General features: G+C 42.8%; 1 protein-coding gene across 11 annotated transcripts in view; it reads right to left on the bottom strand.

Annotated features, from left to right (window-relative positions):
* RYR3 (ryanodine receptor 3) overlaps nucleotides 1-17,859 on the bottom strand; it is a 564,246-nt gene that overhangs the window by 191,074 nt on the left and 355,313 nt on the right. For 10 of the 11 annotated variants that reach the window (XM_074394143.1, XM_074394150.1, XM_074394148.1 and 7 more), the window contains 6 exons: nucleotides 15,597-15,683; nucleotides 14,988-15,214; nucleotides 12,479-13,274; nucleotides 11,665-11,865; nucleotides 5,933-6,035; nucleotides 4,823-4,960 (listed from right to left, as the gene is read on the bottom strand). In XM_074394143.1, the coding sequence (XP_074250244.1) occupies nucleotides 4,823-4,960; nucleotides 5,933-6,035; nucleotides 11,665-11,865; nucleotides 12,479-13,274; nucleotides 14,988-15,214; nucleotides 15,597-15,683 (1,552 nt within the window). The remainder of the gene's footprint in view (nucleotides 1-4,822; nucleotides 4,961-5,932; nucleotides 6,036-11,664; nucleotides 11,866-12,478; nucleotides 13,275-14,987; nucleotides 15,215-15,596; nucleotides 15,684-17,859) is intronic. The other variant, XM_074394151.1, reaches the window with a different exon arrangement.

The following is a 17,859-nucleotide window of genomic DNA, read 5'->3' as shown; positions in this document are numbered from 1 at the left end:
AAAGCTTTGAATTTTTATGCCACCTCTGTGTGATTTTGGCAAGTGAATTAATCTGACTCTACTTCAGTTTCTTCAACTGTAAAACAGAAACAAAATTGTGTATTGCAGACTGTTCTCGTGAGAATTACATGAGGTAATATTTATGGAAGTGCTCAGGACCATGCTGAGGACAAAGTGGGACCATGTAAGTGTTAGTCCCTCCCTCCCCACAGTTGGGAGGCCAAGTGTTATAAAGCACAAGGGTACAACAAAGAGTAACACCCTAAGCCTGCCGACAGTTTAAATACAGTTTAGCTGCTGGATTTCTCAAGATCTTCTATATTCTGACACCACTTTATTTTTTTGGTTTTCATTCTGACCCATTCTATTCTTTTTATAATTTAGCCAATCTCAACTTGTTGCCACTCCTGTATATGACATGAACTTTGCTGCCCCGGGACTTTGTTGAAGCAGCTTTTTTTTTTTCTTCCCCATTACAAATGTCTTTTCCTTCTTCTTTTATCCATCCATCTACATTCTTTATGGACACTTTCCCAGTCCCCTCCTCTGGCCACCTACTGTATGTTTTCTGTACTTTTATTCCAACACATCCAACCTCATGATCCTTTTGAGTTGCCTAGCCATACCTACTTCCTCCTATTTCTGTAAGGTCCCTGTTTTCTTCATTTTTATGAGCCCCAAGTGACCAATATTCAGTTGGATGCCAAAAAGATGTGTGCAACTGAGCGGAGTGTAGAAACAAGTACAACATGTTCCCTGCATTAAGACCCAGTGAGTAACACCAACAGATCATCAAATACCTCACATGAGGCGGAAAGTCATAGATACACTATTAGAAATTCCACAATATGGAAGGGGTAGAGAAAAGGTGAATGAATTTGAAAGACTTCATGGAGAAGGTGTTTGTGTGCATTTAGGGAGAGGCTCTTGGGAGAGGATTTAGAGAAGAGGCTTAGAAATATGCCTGAGCTCTGCAGATGTACTTACTACTAAATTATCTTTGCATGTCAGCATTTGTGTTGAGGGCCTAGGACTGATTTTGTATAGATGTTTGCTTCTTCTCAGCACTAAACACATTGCAGCATTTAGCTGGGAGAGAATTTTGGTCTAGGGCTCTCAGGTCGTTCAGTGAACAGGCAGGAGCTAACACACGTAGGGGCTTTGGGGCTCGACAGGTCCAAGGTCACCTCCAGTTCTGGTCTTCATTAGAAGAGTGGCAGGGGAGAGCAGGTGCCATGCAAGGTTACGAGTGCCAACTCAGCTCTCTGAGAGGTAACATTCTGTGTTACCTTTAGCATAGGGCTAAAGACAGAAGAGGGATGTTCACCTCCTTCATATAGATTCAACCACAATCACCTGCAACTCAGTTCTTACTACAACTCAGTTCTTACTACAACTCAGTTCTTACTACAACTCAGTTCTTATCGAATGCCACCCAAAGCTTGATTACAATAGGTCATCATGAGGCCTCTAAGCATAGAGACAAGATGCCAGCCGGGAGCTTCCTTCTCTCTTGGGGGAAGCATTCAGCAGGTGGCAGAGATCAACAAGGCACCAAATTTTAATCTGCAAAATTTGACAGGTTATTTTAATTTTGTTAATTTTTGAATTTAGCAGAAATAACCGGTTAGCCTCTTCTGGAAGAATAATTCAGTGCCTATATATTTACATTCAAGGAAATGCTGCTTAAACTGCTGTGTTGGAGAAGTACCGGCCAGAACGAACAGGTAAAAAATTTTCTAGGGAATTTTCTGAATGGAGGTATGAAAAATAAAAAACAGTGACTTAGAACAGTGGCTAACATTGCTAAATTTTTTCACTTGTTCATTATCATTTGATCCTTCGATAATATTGTAACAGCTTTCATTAACAATATGGTTTGGAGTTAGTTTAGCCAAATCCCTTTAATCTGTCAGCTAGCAGATTTCAGGGTATGAGTTTCAGAACACTGTTCCCCTCTCTTTCCTAGAAAAGTGTGGCTTTTCCGCAGGTCTTCTGGCCAACATCAGCTGCTCATAGCGGAGGGACTGCAGGGTGGACCACCACCACCTTATCTGAAAACCATTCAGATCTTTGGTTTGGTGAACTTCTAAATGTTAAAACACAGAAATCCATTGGGTTCAGATTTTGAGTCACCATAATGAGTTATCTCAAAGATGTAGTAGTAGGCAAGATAAAAAGAGTGATTTTAAAAAGCCATTCCTCATGGTACAGTGGGAAAGTGCCGTTCAATACAGTCAGAAGACCTGCCTTCAGGTCATAGCTTGACTCACTTTAGGTATTTTGGGCTGGTGACAATCAGACACCTGGACATTTTTCTGAAACCAGGTAAGGGTGGAAAAAATAAACAAGTACCCCTTAATTCTTCTGAGTCTTACTTCCCCCAACTATACAATGGAGGAGTGTAGACAACGAACAGCAGGAAGTGAATGTGTGTGGAAGCATTCGGTAAACTGCCCATTCATTTAGAATGTTTCTAACACTATCTACGCTTTTATTATTTGATCAAATGCAAGGGTAACAGAAACCAGATAAGCAATAACATGAACAAAGTCACCAATAATTTAAGGGATTTTGACCCTTTAATGCATCTGGTTCTGCAATCAGAAACCTTATCTCCATTTGATCATATTAAAAACAATTTATGGGGGAGGTGGTTGTTAAACCACCCTCTAGAAATTATCTTAAAACGTCAGACTTGAGTGAGAGGATTCATTGTCTCTGGAACGTTAAGCAAAGAAGCCAAACACGCCTGACCCCCTTGACCATTTCCTCTATTTCTGAGATCCCAGGATAGAGCACTTAGGACATGAAGCATGAACCTCTCACAACTTCTCCTGTGGAAGGGAAGCAGCATGATGTGACCATGTACAGTCTCATAATGGGCTGGCCTCTCAGGTGTGCGTGTTTTGCCAAGACAGACAGAATGTGCTCTATCTGCCTGAGGCCTGAGGTGGGGTGCTGCAGACTGCAATCCTTGGTGCCTGAACACCGTTCACAGACATAAGGGGAGGCTTCACAGAGGCAGATGACAAGTGACTTCATATGAATGCTCCTACCTCACATGAAATGGTCACCTGGTAGGACCCCCAGCCATGACATACTCTCTGGTAGAAAGAAGGTGAAAAAGTGCCAGCTGCAGTGTCTTACGCCTGTAATCCCAGCACTTTGGGAGGCCAAGGCGGGCAGACTGCTTGAGATCAGGAGTTTGAGACCATCCTGGCTAACATGGTGAAACTCCTCTACTAAAAATACAAAAAATTAGCCAGGTGTGATGGCATATGCCTGTAGTCTCAGCTACTAGGGAGGCTGAGGCAGGAGAATTGCTTGAACCTGGGAGACTGAGGTTGCAGTGAGCCAAGATTGCGCCACTGCACTCCAGCCTGGGTGACAGAGTGAGACATTGTCTCAAAAAAAAAAAAAAAAAAAAAAATTAGACATGGTGGCACGTGCCTGTAATCCCAGCTACTTGGGAGGCTGAAGCAGAAGAATTGCTTGAACCCATGAGGTGGAGGTTGCAGTGAGTGGAGCTCACACCACTGCACTCCAGCCTGGGCAATAGAGCAAGACACTGTCTCAGGAAATAAAAAGTAAGAAAGAAGGTTGGAATGAAGCGTCTACTTTCAAAATAGATTCTCAGCAGGTGATATAGGAGACATTTGGGCAACTCAGCCTATTTTCAGTTCTCCTTTGGCGGTAACCACAAAGGGAGTCCAAACTCACATTTTTGTGGCTTTAGAATCCTGCTGGCACATCCTCACAAAAGATTCACCCTTTCCAGAGTGATTGACGGAGATACCAAGGGTTGCCAGTGCCAAGTCCCCCATAAACTCTTTCAGAGGTTTCAACACTTCTGCTGACAAATGGTGAGATTTGCTCCCTTCAGAGATATTGTGACAAAGATAGAAAGGGCAGTAAGACGTATGAACCCCAAAGCAGTGTTTTCAGACAAACTGATCCTATCTTGACAGTCAACTGCTCTAGTCTATGATTTGAAAGTGTGTACCAAGATGGATAGGAATAGGAAACAAAGAAAAAGCAACTATATTAAACCTGGGAAATTCCTTCTGCTTTAGACAATTGATAAATTTGCTGAATCTATACCAAGGAGCAGACTGATTATATATAATACTCAGACAATCTTCCTCTTGAAATTTCATGTCTTAGAGACAGTCTAACAGCCCTGCAAAACAAGTTATAATCTTGTCTCGTCATGGGTCAAAATGGTAGGAGTCATCTATAGCACAAGGATTAGAGAGAGAAATCCGGACAAAGCTTGGCATTGTTGAAAAACAGAAAGTCAAAGTCTCTAGAATGCTGCATTTTCAAAAATCATCCCCAAATCCCAAAACAACCCCCCTAAACTCATATCCTATTTTCGTTACAAACTCTCTTTTATTATTATTTTCTCGCTGGGGGCAATTTTCAATGCTAAGGAACCACAAATGGAAGTGATAGAAATAATGGTGGTTAAGAATCAATAATGCTTAAAAGAGGAAGACTATGAAAACATAAAAGAAGAACAGAAATGTATTTACAGGCACCTCTAAGTAGAACAAGACAGCACGAACAGACACCAAGCAATTCACCTCAGGTTTCAGAACAGTCTGAAAGTTAAGTTTCTTCAATCAGAAAAAAGGCAGAAGCCAAAATGCATAGCAGAACTACCAGCAATTACCAAATACTGCCCAGATGCTTTCGTTGAAGTCAAGCAGCCCATATCTATCTTACGGTATTTGTTAAGAAAAAAAATGTTACTTTAATGAAGTCTTAGAAGAGCACAGTGCTGGCAATATTGTCATTAAAAGGCAATGTCACTTACTGGGGCATCTCTCCTCCTCCTCTGTCGGCTGCTCCTTCTCTGGATTGGGTGGGCCTTTGATTTTGTAAACCAAGGCACGAAGTTTTCCTGTCCAGGAGGTGTCCTCCTCCTCCTCTTTCTCTTCTTCCAAAGGAACCCCTAGCAAGCCATAGAACAGAGTGAAAATCTAAAGCAGGACATGAAAACATCATGGTATCAGAAAGAACGTTCAAAAAACTGCTTCTCATCCTTCTGGAACTTTCTAAAGAGTCTACAGGCAACCTGTTGCCAATATTTACCTGTTACAGCTTTTGAAAGTTTTTCTTTTTTTAAAAATCAAATCAGTGATTTCCTGTCTATGAAAACATCAAGTAAGTTTAATCCTGAAACAGGTTTTTTGAATCTGTATTCCCCAAAACCTCCATAAGAGTGTATGGGGTCTAGATTGCATACACTCTTACAGTGTTGAAACCTCTGGAAGAATGTTTGTGGGACGTAGCCCTAGAGTCTGTAGAAGGAGTTAACATTGAGTTATTTCAAATGAAAAGCTTGTCAATTACCCACAATTAAAAATATGTATATTTTTAACTTTTTGCACTATATACTACCCAAATTTTATTAAACCTACCCATGTAAAAGCAGCACAAATGCCGAGAACCACGAGAACCACTTAAAACCAGTAGGTATATATCCAAGTAGAGACTGCTGGCTCAGAGGCCTTAAGGGGAGAAGTTACTAAACACACACACACAATCTTGTAGTAGCTAAAAAGCAAAGGGATCAGATTCTTGTCTCACCTGGAAGCTGAGAGTCCCAACTAATTTAAATAAATTAGGTGAGGTTTATATAAGGATCAGTTATCTTCATTCTTTTGCTAGAAACCCTGTTTCAAACTCTCTGTATCTCAGCAAAGCCTCTTCTAGGCAGAACAAATTTTGGTAATATATTCTGCCAGGGTTACTTCCTGTCTCTTCTCTGACGCAAGTAGTTAGGATAGAGTCACTTCTTAAAAGACGGTATTACAATTTTAAATACAAAAATTACTTCCCATGCCCCAGCCCCCACTAGCTTTCTAATGAAGGAATCAAAAACAGACTTTTCTTGGACACAGCCCTTCTCTGGGCAGCTCACCGCAGTGAATGAGAAGGTCCTCATGGAAGTCATACAGTTCCTCCCGAATCTCCTCTGGGCAGGGGCAGTTCTCTCCCAGTTGAAAGTTAAGCAGCATGTTGATCTTTGAGGAGCAAGAGAAGAATAGCTGGTTGGCTCTCAATGTTGGTCAAGGGAACTCAGATCCTGCCTTAGACACCTAATATTCTTTGCAAATTTATTTTGCTTAGTGAATTTTTGGTGAAAGTGGCTAATAATTAAAAGTAGCTTTCACCTTTTTCTGATTCTAAAAGTGCCTTTTTTTTTTTTTTTTTTTTTTTTTTTTTTGAGGCAGAGTCTCACTCTGTCACCAGGCTGGAGTGCAGTGGTGTGATCTTGGCTCACTGTAACCTCCGCCTCCTGGTTTCAAGCGATTCTCTTGCCTCAGACTCCCAAGTAGCTGGGATTACAGGTGTACACCACCACCCCCAGCTAATTTTTGCATTTTTCTAGTAGAGACAGGGTTTCACCATGTTGGCCAGGATGGTTGTGATCTCTTGACTTCATGTTCTGCCCACCTCGGCCTCCCAAAGGGCTGGGATTACAGGTATGAGCCACAATTCCCAGCCCTAAAAGTAACTTATTAATTGCATAATATTTGGAAAATATCTAAAGAAGAAAATTTACTGTAATTCTACCATCCAAAAATAGCTACTGTTAATATTTTAGTTAATGTCTTCCTGACAGTGTGTACAGATCCACACAGATTGGGATCACATTCCAGATACACCTTTTAAAAAATCAGAGTTTCCACTTAATGTTACTTGAACATTTTCTAATTTTCCTAATTTTTAATATGTACATTGTATTTCATTATATAGATGAATAATTTATGTAAAATTCATTCTATTTGTTTCTATTTGTCCTTATAAAGTTGCTTTGAGTTTTCTTTAAAATAACTTTTGTTCATGTCTCTGATTATTTTCTTAGAATAAACTCCCAGAAGGAAAATGACTAGAGCAATAGGTTTGCATATTTTAATGGTTTTTAAATATGAATTTACAAATTACCCTTCAGAAAGCTTACAAAATTTCCATTATTACCAAATTCATACAAGTGTGTATTACTTTGCCATCTTCATTATAGTAATGAAAGTTAACACATTTTCAGATATTTTCAATTTAATGGGTGAAAAATGTCATATCCCTGTTGCTTGAATTTATGCTTAAATGGTGAGGTTGAACTTGGTTTTTCACACATAAATATTAATTTTGTATTTTATAAATTTCCCATCCATATTTTTTATCCATTTTTCTACTGGTTAATTATCTTTAAAAAAATTTGCCCTTGAGTGCTTTGCACACCTCTGGATTTTTAACTTTTTCCAATATATACTACAAATATATTGCCCAGTTTTTAGTGAGCTTTTAATTTTGTCTACAAGTTTTTTTTTTTTTTTTTTTTTGCCCTGTAGGTTTATGTTTTTCAACATCATCTATAATTCTTTTCCTTTAGTTTTGTCTCAGGGATTTTTTCTTTTTCAAGATGGAGTCTTGTTCTGTTGCCCAGGCTGGGGTGCAGTGGTGCAATCTCGGCTCACTACAACCTCCACCTTCTGGGTTCAAGGAATTCTCCCACCTCAGGCTCCCGAGCAGCTGGGATTACAGGTGTGTGCCACCATGCCTGGCTAATTTTTTGTATTTTTAGTACAAATGAGGTTTCACCATGTTGGCCAGGTTGATCTCGAACTCCTGACCTTGTAATCTGCCCGCCTTGGTCTCCTGAAGTGCTGGGATTACAGGTGTGAGCCACTGCGTCTGGCCTTTGGGATTTTTAGCAGTTTTTGGGCTATGTACCCCTCTGATATTCTGGTGAAATCCACGGACTGTCTCTGTGATTAATACTTTAAATGCATAAAATAAAATACATAGGACTACAAAGAGAAATAACTATATTGAAACACAGTTATCAAAACTGTAAAAATCAAATTTGTGATGTAGTAACAATATGTACTTATTAACTCATTAGATAGAATGATCAAGTGGCAGGTCTTACATCCACTGTGGTCTTGAAGTAGTCAAGAATGAAAATGATCTTTCTAGATACTGCGACCACTGTAATGTGATATGAAAAATGTGCAATTTTGGTTGTTGACAAAGTCAGGTACTTGTTCTGCTGCCAACATTAAAAAAAGAAAAGAAATGCTATCAGATATCAGTGAAAATAAAGCTGTCATTCATTTCCCATTCAGGTTCCTGGATCTCTGAATTCTGCCCATAGGGCCACAATCCTACGTTTACATAGAATGACAGAGAAATAACCAGAGATAATTATTCTGACACATCAGCCAGGATAACCCCAATCTCCTTCTGTTTAGGATCTCTAGGTTGGAAAAATTTGCAATCTCTTATTAAATCGTGAACCTTATGTATCATTGTTAGGAAGAACTCTACTCAAAGCTCTTACTGCAAGTCATTTTTTGGAAGTAGGTAGAGGTACTGTTTGTAAGAAAAAAATATCCACAAAACAGGTGGGAAAAGACATGTTTGTGGTTTTTCTGTGAGGTAAAATTATGGTCATTATATTAACAACATATATATTTTATGTATAACAACAACATATCATTGTAATAAGCAACTTATATGTTCCTTATTAAATAAAAATAAGATTTGAAGATCTGGTTTCCAAGTTGGAAAACTAATTTCTTTAATAAAAGAGCTTTCCTTTGGCAGAACATTTAGGAGGCAGGGCTTCCCTGCCTGTAGGACATAAAACAGAAAGCTGGACTGAGCGGGTCAGTCCAATTTTCTGTTGCAGGTCATGCTTTTTAATGAAGTCCTCTTGGAAGTGAAAGGCCAGCTGGCTTTGCTTGGCTAACTTGCCGGCAACCCTTGGACTAATCTTAGTTTTAACTTCTTTTGTACTTAGGTATATCCCCCAATTTCTTTCATCTCCCTGAATACTCTCTGGATATAGGGCTTAAAAATCTATTTTCTCCTCCACGGTTGTAGAAGGATATCACTGTTTTAAAATTCTAATTTCCAGGCATCCTATTTTCTAAGTAATTTTGCATTGCTATTCTCTGAGATTGATCTAAATCCACCATATCCTCTGATGACATTAAATCTTCCTGATGTTGAGAACTCTATGGGTAGGTGCCTAGCAGAAGAGAACATTCTGGGAGGGATGGCAGGGAACAGCTCAATCTCATAGTAGCTAGGGTCCCTTCTTTTTATTCCCAGACCAGAGGTATGGGTATCACCTGAAAACTTGCTAAAAATGCAAATGCTTGGGCCTCACCCTAGATCTACTGAATTAGAAACCCTAGGAGTAATGCTAAGCACAGTGGCTCACACCTATAATCCCAACACTTTGGGAGGCCAACGCAGGTGGATCACTTGAGGTTAGGAGTTCAAGACCAGCCTGCCCAACATGGGGAAATCCCCATCTCTACTAAAAATACAAATATTAGCTGAGCATGGTGGTGCATGTCTGTAGTCTTAACTACTTGGGAGGCTGAGGCACAAGAATCGCCTGAACCCAGGAAGTGGAGGTTACAGTAAACGGAGACTGTGCCACTGTGCTCCAGCCTGGGTGACACAGCGAGACTCTGTCTCAAAAAAAGAAACCCTAGCAGTGAAACCAGATAATCTGTGTTTTATTAAACCCTTTAGATAATTCTGCTGCTTGCTGAAGAATCACTGGTCTAATACATAAGGGAAGAATTTCTTGAGTGACAGACTTCTGAAATGAGTCTGAAATGATTGCGAAGAGGATTGTTTAGAAAACAAAAGGAGGGTACATACTCATCATCCCTTTGCTAGATGTAAAATGAGAAATCCTTTTGGATTGACTGGAAAAGATTCTTTGCACCACGCCAAATGCACAGGTATGCTGTTTTGTCAGGAATTACTCTTGAAGGCTTTACAAATGTTGTGAAGCTGTTTTTAGCCTGGCGCTGGATCTAAATGGCAGCCCAAGAAATGGTAGAAGGTGTGGAGGCAGAACGCGGAAAGGAAGCGTGGGAGCAAACCTTGTCCTTTCTAGGAGCCAGAACCATGAGCAGCTAGATCCGAGAGGACAGTGTTGGGTGGGCAACCTCAGTCTTGGCTGCTAGTATCTCCAACATTAAAACTAATAGTAGCTTGCTTAGTACACACAGAACGCTTACGCTGTGACAGGCATCACACTAAACAATCTAAATCAGTTATCTCATGGGATCCTCACAAGAACCCTGGGAGGGAGATGCAAAAATTATCCACATTTTGCAGCTAAATAAAGACACAGAGAGGGCATGTGGAAGCCCACACAGCGAGCGATGGGGGAGCGAGTACGGGCACCCACAACCTGAGGCCAACATGTGTTACCATCACCATGTCATTATGTCTTCTGTTATTCACAGACACATATGAGACAGCCAGAATCTGCCCAGTGAAATAGGGAAAGTTCAGATCTATTGTCAGTCTAAAAGCAGCCTGACAACATTTGTAAAGCCTTCAGGAATAATTCTCGGGAAAATAGCACACTTGTGCATTTTGTGTGACGCAAATGATCTGTTCCAGTCAATCCAAAGGGCTTTCTCATTTTGCAAAAGAATGATAAACTTTACCCGCTCATTAGCGAGGCTGGTATCAGTCCAGAGAATTGTTAAAAGCCAAGATAGGTCATTTGTTTTTAAGGCAATATAAATATCTATATTCTATAAAATAGGTTAGGAAAGTAATTGGATGAAGTTGTAATTCTTCCTTTAACATAAAATAGTGGAAACTATACTGACAACACTTTATGGACAGGCTGCTTATTTTATATATGCATATGCTTACTCCTCCATGACAGGCATCATGCTAAGCAATCTAAACAAATTATCTCATGTGATCCTTGCAAGAACCCTGGGAAGAAGATGCAAAAATTATCCACATTTTGCATTTCCCTCCCAGGATGTATACACCTATATACATATGTATAATCCGAAGATCTGGTTTCAAAACAGAAACTAAGTTCTTCACTGAAAGATTTATCTTTTCTTTCGAACACTTAGGGAGCAGCGGCCAACCCACCTGCAGGGTCTAAGTGAGCTGCTGAGCAGTGGGGAAAATGGAAGCTATTACTCTACAAGATGTCCCTCCCTCATTTAGAAGATTTTCACCAGGATCTTGATTGTTCTTACAGAAGCCCTTCCCATCGGGTAAGGCTAATCCCAAGGTGGATACTGTGAAGAACGAACACAAAAATTCACAAAGATGACTCACTCGCTGAGTCCCCTTCTCCAGGCTCCACGGAGCTGGAGAGGCTTTGTGAGAAAGTCGTGCCACTGGCGAGGGAATTTAGACGCATTAGGCAAAGAAAACTGTGCCCCAGCTCTCGTTAAGTTGGTGCAGGTTGACCCTATTCTGTTGGTGTCTGATAGACAGGTAGCGACTTCTGGAAGGGTTGACAGAAATCCTTCTGAGTGGTGGATCCTCGCTGAGCAGACAATTGAATCCCAACAGTGATCTGGTCTTTGGATCAGTAAAGGAGGCATTGGAGAGGGTGAAAGAAGGGAGGAAGCCCTGGCCCATGTGCAGTTTAGAAAGGGATATTTTCCTACGCAAGAGAACTGGCACATATTCCTTAGCTCTCAGGACTAGGCCTGTCTCCCGGTATTGCGGTGGGTCTTTTCATCTTCCCTAGCTCTTGAGGCTGCCCCAGACATCACAGAGGTTTCATGTGCCCTGTTCCATAGGTCTCAGGTTCTTCCGCAGGAACTGGATGGAGGCTCAGGAAGGGACCCTCACCTGCTCCTGCGGGGGCGAGCGGAACTCCTTGGTCTTCCGGGCAGTCAGGGCTGCAGACATGTTCAGGGCCTGCATAAGCTCGTTGTAGCGGAACTTCTGATTTGCCTGCAGCTTGGAGACATAAATGTCACCAAATGCCACAATGGCCTCTACTCGGTGCTGCAGCTCACAGTCACAGAGATAGCTGAGGAGCTCACACATCTGCAACAAAAGTATTATATATACAACACTTTGTGTACACTGGTAAGGCTACTAGCATCCCCATTTTACAGACAGTAGCACTGAGACTTAGACAATTAAAGCAATTGGCAATTGAATTGTTACGCAGTAGACATAGAGCTGTCACTCCAATCTTCACCATTAAGGAGAACGCAGTAACAGAAAACTAAGCTCATTAAAGACAGAGGAAATGTATCGGTGGAGAGAGAGAATGGTATTTCTAAGAAAATATTTTCCCAGGAAGTTCAGTAGAAAAACTAGCTCCAGATCATGCCTGTGAGTGCTGCCTCCCTTCCTGAAATTTTCCAGTCCTAGAGGATGGAAAGTGGCGGCGTTGGTCCTCCTCTCCATCTTTCATTCTGTATTCATTGCACTATTTTTCTGGAATCAGTTATTTTGGATTGATATTATTACTAATCTTATCACTGTTAGAACTTACTCAACAGCAAGCACCGTAATCATCAAGCACTCTTGGCCAGACACGATGCTGAGAACTTGACACGCCTTATCTCCTTTAATCCTCAGTGTGTTCCTGATATTTTTATCAAAGCAGAAATTCTATTAACCTGCCTCCACTTAACTATCTGCAGCTTACCTGGAGCTTGACCGACTCAGGTAATCGAGTCTGCAACAAGCCTTTGACAGGAGCCTCCTTGCTGGCCTTCTCCCCAGCCTCCACGGCCTTCTCCTCCACCTGGGTCACTTCCTCCTTTTCTGCCCCCTCCTCTGTCTCTGCACTATGCTCCCCAAACACAGAGGGATCAACCAGGAGGAGGATCTGCCGAACATCATCATCATCAAACACCCCCATCACCAGCAGTGTTCCAATGAGTTTCAGCACAGGCACAAACTGGAACTCCACAGAACCCCCCACGGGGTCTCGGATGTGTGCCCCGCTGCACTGCACCGCCTCTGTCAGCATACTCAGAGCCTTAGTCCTGAGACTCTCCAAGGGAATCTCAGGGCTCTGCTTTTGGTGCTCCTCACCAGTCATGACAAAGCAAGGGGTGGAAAACCTGAATCCGGGCTTGAGACATGTTCTGAGGCCCACCCCAGGCAGTCCGTGCCTCTTGGACTCATCTGGGAAGAGGCGGATGTTCCTGGTAGTGCTGGTAATGGGGATGATGTACTCATTCTTCATCATCAGCTTCCTTTCCTTGGCGTTGGCCAGGTGGATGCTGATGAGGAGGTCATAGAAACCAGATCGAAGGAGGCCGGGGAGGTACTTGTTGTCAATGGCATGGAAGAGCTGGGAGAGGTCCACGTGGCTGCATAGGGCGTAGGCCACGCGGCTGTTTCCCAGGGCGCACACCGCACTGTAGAGTCTCAGCGTGTGGTAATGGAAGCACATCAGGTCCTCCTGCTCACAGAGCTCCAGGATATCCACACACCTGAGGATAGGACAAGCAGTCAGCCACACCATGGGGAGAAGAACCCATCAGAATCCAGCAATTTTACCCAGCCCAACAAAGGCAGAGTGTGTGGAAGGAAGGAGGGGTCTCTGCAACAGTTCCTCTTATGGTTTATCATGCCTCTGTCAGCTCTGGTCCATATTCCATTTCCTAGTACTCCACCATATTTAACTACAAGGCTCTCAAAAGCCTGCAAGACACTGGTTTGCCAAATATAAAAGTCCTCATTATTAGGAAAAAAACCCAAATTCCCAAACAGAAAACATTCACGTATATGAGAGAGATGACTTGGTCGTCTTACTTGTAGGACCAAGCAGATCTTGCATTTTCCCGTGTAAAATCTCCTCAGCAAATGTAGATTATGCTTTCTGTCAGTCCACCATCTACATCAAGGGTTCCCAGTCCCAGGGCCATGGGCCGGGATGGGTGTTAGATTCTTGTAGGAGTGTAAAACCTATTGTAAACTGTGCATGCAAGGGATCTAGGCTGAATGCTCCGTATGAGGATCTAATGCCCGATGATCTGAGGTGGAACAGTTTCATCCTGAAACCATCCCCATCACCCCCTCCTTCAGCCTCACCCCACCACTGGCTGTGGAAAAACTGTCTTCCATGAAGCCAGTTCCTGGTGCCAAAAGGCTTGGGACCACTGATCTATATCATTTGCATAACGTCCAATCTACCACTATCCATGGGGTATTCCCCTCAGCAACCTGAAAACAAACACACCTGCACTCCTGTCCAGAGAGGAAACAGCTTCCAACCTGAACCCAGCTACCATAACCCAGTTTGCTTTTCCTTCCTGTCTTAGAGGTCTATTTGCATGTTGCTCCCTTGTTTGTGTGGGTCCAGGGCTTGGGCTCTAATCTCTGCTTAGATTTTCCATTTTTGTCTCACGCCTCATTGTGGATCTGAGTACCCTGCAGAACTGACTTAGCTGGGCTTCTGGTCTTTTCTGCCCCTTTCCTGCAGTGGCCTGCCCTGCTGCACGTGACCCAATGGGACACTTAAATGGGACCTATACAGGCGTCAAATAACTCCACCTTTTCACATTACTCTGCTTTTCTATTCAAAGTGGTCAAGGGATGGTAATACTGTAACAATAAATTTATTTCTTACTATGTACAGAAAGTGTACCCAATTATATCTATACGGTCTCATTTTTTTTCTCTCAGAAACCCTTTGGGTGGACATTTCTCTCACTGTGTAGATAAAGAAACAAATGTTCAGAGTGCACAAGTAATGTACCCAAGGCCACAAAGCCAGAAAGAGATAGCAATGGGATTGAACCCCAACCATCATTCAAGAGTACCTCTTAGCAAGGGGAAACCAGGAGCCCAATTCCCGATTCTCTAAGTCAAGCTAGGATGTCTTGGTCTTCCCCTTCCTGTCATAAATGATGCATACTTCAAGGTAATCTGGTTTTTAATGAAAGGCATGGAACTGTTCCTTGATCCCAGGCTCTAGGAGCTGCAAGGAAGGCGCCATGACAGGCACCTCATAGTGTGTTTCCTGCTGTTTCTGAGTGAGCAGCGAAAGTGGAACAAATAGAAACTGAGGCACTGGGGAAATCAAGTCATCCTGGGACTGAGCAGGATTTAATACAGACGCTGCTGGTTCCCTTCTGGGCCTGCTTGCCTCTGCCTCACCTGCCCCCCAGGCCGGCCCCTTCATTTGTGGGCCTCTCTGGTACCTGTTCTCCTCGGGGATGTGGAGTGCCATCATCTGCAGTGGCTCCAGGCACTGCACCAGCCAGCCGTGGCGCTCGCTCACCCGCTCAGTCTCCACTTTCAGGAAGCTGTTGGGCATGCGGCTCCAGAGCACGGGCTGGATGGTTTGGACATCCAGCCGAGGCGGACACTGTGGGATTGGGTTCTTCTCTTCACTCTTGAATATGGCCGCCGACAGGGGCATTGCATTCTGGGGCACATAGGAAAGGCATTAGAAAAGAAACACGTGGTTGGTGGATGATGCACCCAGCCATTTTAACCAATATGGTCAGTATAAAGAGGAACAAATGTATTCAGGGACATCTAAGGGCTTTGCTGGCATTAACTAGCACTTCAAATAATGGCTTATATGAGCATTAATTGATTCTTTCAGCACCCAAAGTAGGTGGGAAAAGGGGAAGATAAGAATGCATGTTCTATCATCTGAATTCCAGGGGTAAGGGCAGAGCCTGGGGTGGGGGTTTATGAAAATTGAGAGGGCTTCTCCTGTCTCCTGAGGCCTGGGATTTTCCCCTAATGGTTAGTGATACTTTCTCTTGTCATGGCCATTAGGTGAGAGGACAGATAAATACCTTCAGCTTTCCAAGTTCAAACTGAAACAAAGAAGTACTTGTAGGTTGCAGGAAAACTGCTGGAAACACTTTGGTATTAGGCTCCACCTGGAAATCAAAACAAAATGGAAAGCTTTGCCCAGAGCTGGGCAAACATCACAGCTGGCTCAGCCATTGAGTGTTTTGGTCTCATTCCAATGACTGCGAGCTATCTGGTCATTCTTCTCTGCTCAGAAATTCCCAGAGACCAGGTGTCTACCAGTGGAGATTGTCACGATTCCACACCTTACACACTCTCTCTACTTGGGGCTGAATAATTTCAGGTCCTTTCACTTTTTCTCTCAGATACCAATAGCCAGTAGCTTCCCGCAGTGCACAGCAGGACAGGTAGGTGGTACCAAAGGCAGGGAGTTAGCTTTCCACCTACCTGTTGAGTCACTCAACATTGTGATGTGCTTGCTCTTCACAGAGCCCAGAGACATGTGGTACATGGGCAGCACCATCATTCTCCACACGTGCCTATAGCAGACGTTAACAGGGGCAGGGTGGTGACTCAGGCAAATCGACATCAGTCAAGCAAGCCCAGGGAGATTCCATGGTAGGGTTTCTCATCTTTAGTACTGCCAACATTTTGGGCCAGGTAGCCCTTTGTTGTGGAAGCCATCCCATGCCCTGTAGGATATTGAATGGCATCCCTGCCCTCTGCCTGCTGCACATCAGCAGCACTCTTTGCCCCCACCACAGTCATGACAACCAACAATGTTGACAATCAACGTTGCCAAATGTTCTATGAAGGGCAAAAGCACCCCTGATTCAGAAACACTGTTCTAAAGGCAAAGACTGTGAGGTCCCTCACTGGAATAACAAAAGGACACCGTCTCCCTCTCAAATCCCTCATTCTCCCCGGGTTCCTCTGGACCCCTCTCCACCCTTTTCTCATTCTTCACCATTCCAATTCTTATGTTGGTGTATTTGGGATTCACTAATCGTGCTCCAGCTGCCACTTAGATGAAGCATGTGGATTTATCAATGCACCACATCAAGAACTCCAGGTGTCATTTTAAAATTTGAATTCCTCTGAATTCCCTATTACTAAAGTGTTTTCAAGGGAGAGTCACTGGAGGACGATGGAAGACTTCATAAAGTCTACTCACACACTGGGACTTTAATTCCACCAATTGAAGCCTTTTAGTTTGAAGCAAATGTAGACATAAGGAAATTCTTGCAACTCCCCCCATCTACAAATGAGGGGATGGCAGATGTGGTGGACATACCCTAAGGTGACCCTGGTATGTCATCATTCCCCTAGAACTTGTGTCTTGTTTCCAGCAAATAGAACGGCAAAATTGAAGGACCTGCCACTTCCTAGATTATTTTATGTAAAACTTCATCTTGGTGGACTGGAGAGAAAGCTTCTCCAGTTGACCTTGGAGATATGAGCAGCTGTACTGTTAGAGAGCTTATGAGAGGGCCACAAAACAAGGAATTCTTGGGGGTGGAAGGTGGGGAGAGTGGCCCCTGGCTGCAGCCAGGACAAAAACAGGACTTCAGTTCTGCAAACCCTAGCAACTCAATTCTGCCAACAAGCACATAAGCATGGAAGAGGATACTGAGCTCTAGAAAAGAATGCATCCTGGCTGACACCTTAACTGTCTCCTTGTGGGAGACTTGTGAGAGCTGAGGACTCAGTTACACTGTGGCCACACTCCTGATCCACAGAAATCATGGGATAATAAATACATGTCATTTTAAGCTGCTAAATTTATAGTCATTTTTAATGTAGCAACAGAAAATTCGTACAATGAGTTTTCTTTCTGTCAAAGTAACTGTCATAGGTTTTCTTTAAATAGTGAACTTCCTCAATGCATTTAGACATAAGATTTACAAAAATACACATTTCTATGGCTGTGACTTAGAAGATTCCATGATTTAGTGCTATCATTTGTTCATGATAAAACAGGCTACACTGGTTAAATCCCAGACTTTCACCCAGTATATGGTCCTTCTAGAACACAAAAGTGGGCTGGCATTTCAGGTCAAAATAGTTGGTTTATACTGGATGTTTCAAGTACCCATGGATGATATGAAGAGATAAGTGCCCGTAAAACCATAATATTGGAGCAGACTGCTAGTACTGCCTGGCTATGCCTGAAATAAGCTCTGTCAAGGATGATCAACAGATATTTAGTATCTATTACATACTTGCTTTGTGCCAGACCCTGAGTTTATGGTAATGAGAGACACGAACAGGAAATTCTGATTTGATATTGTTCTGACTTTAGCT

This window comes from Saimiri boliviensis, chromosome 2, assembly GCF_048565385.1.
Source record: "Saimiri boliviensis isolate mSaiBol1 chromosome 2, mSaiBol1.pri, whole genome shotgun sequence".
Taxonomy (NCBI): domain Eukaryota; kingdom Metazoa; phylum Chordata; class Mammalia; order Primates; family Cebidae; genus Saimiri; species Saimiri boliviensis.
The sequence above is the reverse complement of the archived record's forward strand: the minus strand, read 5'-3'. Positions and strand labels throughout refer to the sequence as shown.